Source organism: Tenrec ecaudatus, chromosome 18, assembly GCF_050624435.1.
Source record: "Tenrec ecaudatus isolate mTenEca1 chromosome 18, mTenEca1.hap1, whole genome shotgun sequence".
In the NCBI taxonomy this organism is placed as follows: domain Eukaryota; kingdom Metazoa; phylum Chordata; class Mammalia; order Afrosoricida; family Tenrecidae; genus Tenrec; species Tenrec ecaudatus.
This window is the reverse complement of record NC_134547.1, coordinates 60158143-60167336: the sequence shown is the minus strand read 5'-3', so window position 1 is coordinate 60167336 and position 9194 is coordinate 60158143. Positions and strand designations below refer to the sequence as shown.

At 47.1% G+C, this 9194-nt stretch overlaps 1 protein-coding gene across 1 annotated transcript; it reads left to right on the top strand.

Annotated features, from left to right (window-relative positions):
- The first annotated feature begins 831 nt into the window (after positions 1-831).
- On the top strand, positions 832-9194 carry NQO1 (NAD(P)H quinone dehydrogenase 1). The gene is made up of 6 exons (XM_075537496.1): positions 832-988; positions 3917-4081; positions 4168-4298; positions 6601-6714; positions 7377-7478; positions 8314-9194. The coding sequence occupies exons 1-6, from the start codon at positions 982-984 to the stop codon at positions 8617-8619; spliced, it is 825 nt and encodes a 274-aa protein (XP_075393611.1). The 5' UTR covers positions 832-981; the 3' UTR covers positions 8620-9194.

The window sequence follows — 9194 nt, the reverse complement described above, 5'->3', positions numbered from 1 at the left end:
TCTTTATTTTACTTTTTTTCCCCCTGAGATTTTATTTAGTGTCTTCTTCAATTTTGTTCCTGAGGCACTTGCCCTTTGCTTGTCCCACTGGCCATCTTCTGAATTCCCTGAGCCATCGTTTAGGAGTGGTTTTCCTCCTTCTGTTGTGTCTGGTTTGAAAGACCAGCTTCCTTTAACTTGTTCCCTGCCCCAAAGTGAGAATTCCTGTAGAGCCACTCAACTTCAATGTGCAGGGGTCTGCAGGGGCGCAGCTCGCGCGAGTCACAATCAGGAAGGCAAACCCAGGCGACAGATCTGGTCGTGGGGGCGGGCAAATATCACCTGGAGTGGGGGGTGGGGCACCGTTCCACGGAAGCCCCGTCCTCGACACCCCTGCGCGACTCAGAGAGGCACAGAAGCTCACTTCCATAAGCGCCAGGTTTTGGGTTCTCTGGCTCTGGCTGGCCTCAGCTCCCCAAAGTAGGTTTCCAGTCACTGTGACTCAGCAGAATCCGCACGGAAATGGATGCAGGCCGGCGGCACACCCTCCCCCGCCCCAACCCCTCCGCGGCCGGCGACATGCAGGCGCGGAGGCGAGGCACAAAGGGGTGCGCCCAACGCAAAGTCCCCTTGGCAAATCTCTTCGTGATCCCAGGTGTTCTCAGGCCAGGGGTCCAGATGGCATGCTGCCAAACCCTGCACGGACCCCCGTGGCCCAGGGACCTTGCTCTCGCCCCGCTTCCCGGAACCCCGCCCCGGGCGTCCCACGGCCCGCACCCTGGGCATGGCCACCGGCCCCGCCCCGCTGGCTCCCGGAACTAGTGGGCCGGCCGGGCCGGATATAAAGCGGGCGGCGCGGGCGGGAAGGAGAGCCAGCGCCCCTAAGTCCTGCAGCAGCCCCAACGCCTCCGCTCACAGAGCTCGGCCCTTCCTCGCCGCCCGGCGACAGACCGCTTGACCAATCCGCGCTCAGACCTGCGCCTCCTCCGCGCCGCCAGAACCATGGCTGGTGAGTGCGGGCGTGGGGTTTGGGGGGCACCCTGTGGCGCCCCGGCGTCCGCCTAACCGGGCGCTGCAGGCCCGGGCGCGCTCGGTCTGGAGAAGCCCCGAAAAAAGGAGGCTGCACCCGTACGCAAGGGGCTCGGGCGGTGCTTGGCTGCTCACCAGATCTTCCGCGGGAGAAAGATGCGGCAAACCGCCTCCGGAAAGATGAACAAAATATCAAATCACTGTGAAGGAGGGGGGAGTGCAGAGTGGGGCCCCAAACCCCATCTGTAGGCAACTGGACATCCCCTTACAGAATGGTCACGGGGAGGAGATGCGCCAGTCAGGGTGCAGGGTAGTAATGAAGAAACATAAAACTTTCTTCTAGTTCCTAAATGTTTCCTCCAGGTAAGCCAGGTAAGCACAGGCATGCTTGTTACTAACTTGAGATGAGCAATCCTCCCCAAACACACACACTCACTCACTCACTACCCCCCACCCCCCAAAGATTCTTCTTCTAGGTCTGATTGGCAGGTGTCTTCCAGGTAAGCACAGGCATGCTTGTTCCAGGTAAGCACAGGCATGCTTGTTACTAACTTGAGACTAGCAATCCCCCCAAAACACACACACACACACACTCACTCACCACCCCCCACCCCCCCAAAGATTCTTCTTCTAGGTCTGACTGGCAGGTGTCTTTCTCCCAGATCCACAACACCTTCCTAACAGAATCAAAGACTCTTTTAAACTTTCCAGCCCTCCACCATGATACAGTGGAGGCAGCGAGATAAACACAGGCGTACTGACTTAATTGGTAACAGTGGCATGTGTTTGCAGCACATCTAAGGGCAGGCTAAGCTAGGAACTGCATGGCCTGGAGAGGCTGCAGTGAAGCGGGCTGTGCCAGCCAGCTGGCTGCGGTTTCTTCCACTTTATCCTTCAGTTGCTAAGAGGCACTGGCACCCCCTCTTGCAGAGACTAGTTCCTGGTTTTTTAGTCCCACAGTATACTCTGTATTTGTAGGTAACTTAAAACAAAAAAGTAGTGCAATTTATGAGGGAAGTGGGGCAGATCTGGAGCTTGTAAAATTAGTTTTAGCTCAACCCAGCTAACCCAATACTGCGGTCAGCTGGATTCAGAGCAACACACAGGTAGTCTCTCTAGTTCCCTGAAGAAGCAAATTCGATCGGGCAGAGGGCAAGGAACTGATGGGAAGGCTGCATTTCTTGCTGGTTTTCCTAATTGTCTGCCCTCTCCCTGCTGGAGATTGCTGCAAAGTCTTGCTTGTCATGCTCTATAATAAAATGATGTGCTGCTTCACACTACAATCCTATTTATTTATGTTTTGGTCGCTCATTTCTAGGACAAAAAAAGAAAATAAAGCTGGCAGAGAAATGTTAGGATTGTAGTATGCAGTACATTGTTTTTATTTTTTTGTCACTGAAAGTTCTATGATGAAGCCGTGGTGCATAGTGTGTTATGATTGGACTGCTAACCACAAGGTCAGTGATTCAAGAACAGCAGCTGCACACTGGGAGGAAGATGAGGTTTTCTACTCGTATAAAGAGTCTTGGAAAGGTAAACAATCAGTTTTCTAGCTCGGAAGCAACAAAGCCGACATGGAAGGACCACACCAGCCTGTGCGATCACGAGGTGCCAATAGGATCAGGTAGCAGGCATCAAAGAACAAAAAATCATACCATTGTGAATAAGGGGGAGTGCGGAGTAGAGACCCAAAGTCCATCTATAGGCAACTGGACATCCCCTTACAGAAGGGTTGCGGGGAGGAGACGAGCCAGTTGGTGTAGTGTAGAAATGATGAAACATACAACTTTCCTCTAGTTCCTAAATGTTTCCACCCCCACCCCACCCCCACTATCATGATCCCAGTTCTACCTTACAAATCCGGCTAGACCAGAGGATGCACACTGGTACAGATAGGAACTGGAAACACAGGGAATTCAGGAACAGTGCTGAGAGTAGCGATACTGGGAGGGTGGGGTGGAAAGGGGGAACCTATTATAGGATCTACATATAACCTCCTCCCTGGAGGACGGACAACAGAAAAGTGGGTGAAGACGTCAGACAGGGCAAGATATGACAAAATAATAATTTATAAATTATCGAGGGTTCATGAGGGAGGGGAGGGAGAAGGCAGGTCTGGTGATCTGTATCCCTTAAGTCAGCCATGGACAACTCTCTGGATTCTACTCTGACACTTAAGGGGTTGCCATGAGTCAGAATCAATGTCAGCTTTTTTTTTTTTTCGAAATTCCACATATCAAATTTTGTTGGTTAGATTTTTTGCAAATATATTTTCCCTGACTGTCCCTTGTCCTACCTTTTTAAAAAAAATAATGTTATCAAGCATGACTGTAGCTAACTCAGATAGTGAACTTGAGTTTCCTGCCTTTCTCAGTTCCTGAAGGGCCTTCATAGTTCTACCACTTGAGAAATCCTGAGAGGCCTTAATAATAAAGAAGCAAACCCAGAAAATAAAAACAACGGTGCCAACAGCAGCATGAGTAAATGCTAAGTCGGAAAGAATGCTCCCCTAACTCCCAAAGCACACAAGCTGTGAGTCAGTAAGATGGGGCAGGGGCTTGTTGAGGCTGCCGTGGGTTCCTCATGCCCTTTTCATATGAAGAAAATGCCTCCTTATGTTGCTGGCGCTTTGGGGGAGGAAGCAGGGGCTACAGCATAACTAACCATCTAACGACGTATCATAGGAGCCCTGGTAACATCGTACTCACCTCAAGTTCAGCAGTTTAAAATCACCAGCCACTCCTCGGGAGAAAGATGAGGCTTTCTGTTCCTGTCGGAACCCCCCGAGGGTAGTGAGTTTTTTGGATTCACATCACCTCTTCAGTTCTGGGTTCTGACTGCCTGGTAGCTGAGCTCCGCAGGTTGGGCCTTGATTCACCCCATGTCTCTGTGTGTGTTATCTACATAGGTAGGAAAGCACTGATCGTGTTGGCGCACTCTGAGAAGACGTCCTTCAACCATGCCATGAAGGAGGCTGCTGTAGAGGCGTTGCAGAAGAAAGGATGGGAGGTCACCGTGTCAGACCTCTATGCCATGAAGTTCAATCCCCTCATTTCCAGAAATGACATCACAGGTAAGGCCAGCTCTCCCCTTTGTAAAACTCCCGAGCCGGGCCCATGGGTTCTCTGGCACAGCCTTGGCCTCTTTTTCTTCTCGCAGGCAAGCTGAAGGACCCAGAGAACTTCCAGTATCCTGCCGAGTCTGTTCTAGCTTACAAAGAAGGTCGCCTGAGCCCAGATATTGTGGCTGAACAAAAGAAGGTGGCGGCCGCAGACCTTGTGATCTTTCAGGTATGGGGGTGTCAGACAGACACTTGAGTTTTTGTTGTCCAAGGCCTATTAATGCCTAGGTATGTGATCTTAGAAACATCATGTAACCTTCTCTGTAAATGGAGGGCAATTACTTCAAAGGGGCAGTAGGACACAGGTATACAGCTATTGTGGAACTGGCTCCCTTACTCTGTGGATACAGGAACAGGACAGCAGAGGACAGATTGGCTTTGAGCTTCTCTCTCCCTGTGTCTAGTCTTCTCTTCATTTGAGATTAGTCCTGGTGGATCTTCCCAGAGTTTACAGATTTTTTTCTCTTAAACATCCCCAATGGTTTCTGGAGTGATGATCGGCAGATTAAGATTGGCTGGTTGGTTGGCCTTTCTGTCTACCTAGCTGTGTGTACATCACTTCACTGACTGTGTTCCAGCAACAACTCCTGGTCTCCCCTCCACCCGCCAGCCGCCTTCTTGATCCAATTTTTTTTTTAAATCATTTTATTGGGGGCTTGTACAACTCATCACAATCCATACATCCATCCATTGTGTCAAGCACATTTGTACTTATGTTGTCATCATTCTCAAAACATTTGCTTTCTACTTGAGCCCTTGGTATCAGTTCATTATTTCCCCTCCCTCCCAGCTCCCCCTCCCCCATGAACCCTTGATAATTTATAAATTATTATTTTGTCTTATCTTACACTGTCCGATGTTGCCCTTCACCCACTTCTCTGCTGTCCGTCCCCCAGGGAGGTTATATGTAGATCCTTGTAATCTGTTCCCCCTTTCCCCCTCATCTTCCCTCCACCCTCACCACTGGTCCCGAGGGGTTCATCTGTCCTGGATTCCCTGTTTCCAGTTCCTATCAGTACCAGTGTACACTTGATCCAATTTTCTATCGAATTGTTTCCTAGTGTCCTCAAGGAAGGGGCAGTAGCAGCTCACTGTACTTTAGAATGGGAAAGGACCTTGCTGGCCTTTGCATTTAGCTCTATCTGGTACATATACCTTTTGTTCATTATCAGTACCCTTGTGCTGGCTGTGCACTATAAAACAGTCCCACGTCTAAAGGCATTGTAAATGTTGCCAGTCAGACTATGGCAGCTTATTGCCTTTTCTGAGACTTTTAACATTGAAATAATGTGCCCTGGTGCTTTAATTCGTACCAAGGTGTCACCTCGACAGCGTTCTCCCTTCTCTCAGAACAGCTTGAGGGAGAGCAAACTTTCAGTAAGCCTCAGCCAGCCAATTCCATTCAGCTCTGACTAGAATACTCACAGGAGACCAAACTTTTGTAGCTGCCAGACCAACTCAAAGCTGGAGATCTGGCCCCTCACAGTTGCGAGTCATGGATGTAAAGGGAGGAAGGTGGGCCACTTTAAGATACCATCCAAAACAGCTCTTGTTTACAGATGAGGCAAAGGAAGCTTAGGAAATTCTGGGGCATAGACTCATGTTAAAATGTTAGTAGCAGATTGAGGATGAGGGCAATTGCCTCTCCGGAGCCTGTATTCTTTGAGCTCTAAAACCCTGCCCGCTGTCTTGGAGAAGGCTATTGTTTCCTTTCTTTCTTTTTGTCATTGCCTTGAACTCATCCACTGAGGAACAGAAATACGGGTATTGTCCCCCAATCTTTAGTTTTCATCAGACCACAAGAAACTTTCTCATGGGAGTTCCTGGATAGTCCTTAGTCACTGATCATTTATTTACATTTTTAAGTTGTTTTGTTTGAACTGAATGATAGGAGCACAAGGTTCATTTGCTGTGTTTTATGCCACACCCACCAAGCAAGTGTTTGAGAATATACTGACTCAGGCACCATACATTGAAGCAGATTGTCTGAAGTCCTTTTTAGACTTAGATGTCAAATGTGATTCCATACAGATAAATCTCATTTGCCTGTGGCTCTAGTCAGACCTCCCCAATATTTGTGTCTTCGGACAGAAACACGAGTGTCACACTGACTGACCCAGGATACTTTCCTCTATATTTTTAAAGGTGATAAGCCCTCCAGAAGGAATGACCAGGGCCTGAAGACAGGTCCCTCCCTACACATCGATAACTCAAAATCAATAAACAACAAAAACTGCCGAGTCAATTCCGACTCATAGCGACCTTATAGGATAGAGTAGAACTGCCCCTATGGATTTCCAGGATTATAACGCTTTACAGAGCAGCTGGTGATTTTGAACTGCTTACCCAATGTGTAAGCAGTAAGCAACCAGGGCTCCTACAGCAATGACCGGCAGCAGCTAAGCACACTGAGCCACCTTCTGCGTGGGGGATGTCCCTGACCTGACCTTTGTGTGTCTTCTCTCTCCAAGTTCCCGCTGCAGTGGTTTGGAGTCCCCGCCATTCTGAAAGGCTGGTTTGAGCGAGTACTTATAGGGGAGTTTGCTTACACCTATGGTTCCATGTATGACAAGGGGCCTTTCAAGGTAGGTAAAGAGCTATGATCTTCCCTTCCAACAGCTGGATTTTCAGTGGTTTTGTCATGAGGCAAGTTCAGATACTAAAAATCCAGGTTTTCTGGAAAGATGCTTACCCAAGTTTTTATGTTTGAAATGGTATGGTGTTTGGAATTTGCTTAAAATACTTCAAGAAAGCACTTGGGGTGGTGGGGGGAAGAGGGAAGCAAATAAAATTAAAATGGCAGAATGTACTGGGTGCATCATCATTTTAATTTCTCTTCTTTATGAAGGTCTGAAATTTTCCATAATAAAAAGTCTTAGTTTTTTTTTTAGGGACCCAGATACGATATAGAAAACATATTGCGATCTTATAGAGACTCCTTCTATCTGCCCTGTGAGGAGATGGGGGTGAAAACAACAAATGATTCTCTCAAGGGAGCCCTGAGACTAACTTCTTATTGCCACACCCAGTGGATGGGATCCTCCAGCTTGCCCCTGGCTGGCTGTCTGCCATCTTCTGCACAGTCATTCTTCTGCACAGTCATACTGGGTGGCTCACAGGAGCCAAAATATATAATAATATAAGCAGCAAATCTGTAAGACTTCTGTGTTCTTTTCCCTGGAGCTGTTTCATTAACTTCCTGTCACCAAGGAGATGTGAACAATAATGACTTTTTTTTTTTAAACAGAATAAGAAGACACTGCTTTCCATCACCACTGGTGGCACCGGCTCCATGTACTCTCTGCAGGGTGTCCATGGGGACATGAACATCATTCTCTGGCCAATTCAGGTACCTTGTTTTCAATGAACCTTCAAGGGAATTAATTAGTTGAGCTTTCTGTGGGGGTCCAAAATCTCAAGACGACAGCTGAAACAGATCTGAGATGCGAAGATGAGAGCATAATGACTCAGAATTACAGTGGGCTTCCTTTTAGAAACTTGTCTGTCTAGACCCCTAGATACTTCTAGGATACATCCAAGTGTGCACATCTTTAAACAGCCTTGTTTCCTAACTAATGCCCAGTGCAGGTCACCTTTGGTCTCTGTAGCTAGGTGCCGTCTCTCTCCGGATGACCAAGTTTTCTCCCCAACCATCCTGCCCCTCCCCAAACGGCAACTGTCGTCTTAGATTATCAAGAATCCATAATCATCCAAGAAGTGATTTAGTTCAGTTTTAGAGCTGAGTCAAACTAAAGTCTGAAGTAGACTTTTTGGTGGTCACAGGAATCTCAAAAATAATCTTACAAGGAAGGGGATTAGAGAGCCTATAAGACAGCTACCCATCTGGAGTGAGAGGCAGAGAAATGCACATCTGTCTGACTTGGCAAGAGTTAGCTGCCAATATGCTTGGAACTCTCCCTGATGTAATAGAATTTCCAGCCCATTTGCCAGAGGAACCCAGGCTGGCATGGTTTCAAGGTTGTAAAGCAAGCACACAGACTAAGCTTCTTCTAGGTGGCAGGTACACAGAGAGTGGTACAGAAAAGGAAAGAGATTACGTTTGAACTGATACTCTAGGTTACCTCAGACCGTATTCTTGATGTAGCTTCATGAGAAGCTACATGTTTATATAAACAGTATGGGATATGCTATATGACTCACCTTTGTGCTTTGTTTATCTCCAGAGTGGCACTCTGTATTTCTGTGGCTTCCAAGTCTTGGAACCTCAGCTGACATATAGCATTGGGCACACTCCAGCAGATTCCCGGCTCCAGATCCTGGAAGGTTGGAAGAAGCGCCTGGAGACTATTTGGGATGAGAATGCTCTGTATTTTGCTCCAAGCAGCCTCTTTGACCTCAACTTCCAGGATGGATTCTTAATGAAAAAAGACGTACAGGAAGAACAGAAAAACAAAAAAGTTGGCCTCTCTGTGGGCCATCACTTGGGCAAGTCCATCCCAACCGACAACCAGATCAAAGCCAGGAAATGAGATCCACCACAGTTGATTTCCTTCTAAAATGTAGCCAATTGTAGGTGTCCTTTTCAGGCTTCCTTGACTTACCGATTTTCAAAATTTAGGTCTTTTGTTTTCCATAAAGGAGAGAGTAGACTGTACCTGTAAAACTATGAATTTTTTTTTGATTCTTACTATGTCCTGTGACCAAATTCTGATGAGTCTAGAGGCTACCTAGGACATAAAGTGGGAGAGGCTTTCCCCAAAACAGTAGAGAATATTCTGTAAGGTCATTTAGAGAATTTATCCCTCTTCTCAGTGCTAAATTTATGTGGATGTGGTTGACTAAACAACATCTAACTCTTCAATTATCTATTTTTCTTTTGGTTTAGTTGCCTCTCTGTGATTTATGGAAAAGGGCAATTGCTCAGAGAATGAGTGATTTTATTTGAGACTTGTTTGGGGATTAGTAATGCTTGTTTATGATATCTATATTGCTTTTAATGGCTATACTTACATGCCTAACATCTGACTATTCCATCAACTTTTGCTGTTTGTATAAAATGCAAATACCTTGGAATGAAAAACTAATAAAAGTATCTTTACTTCAA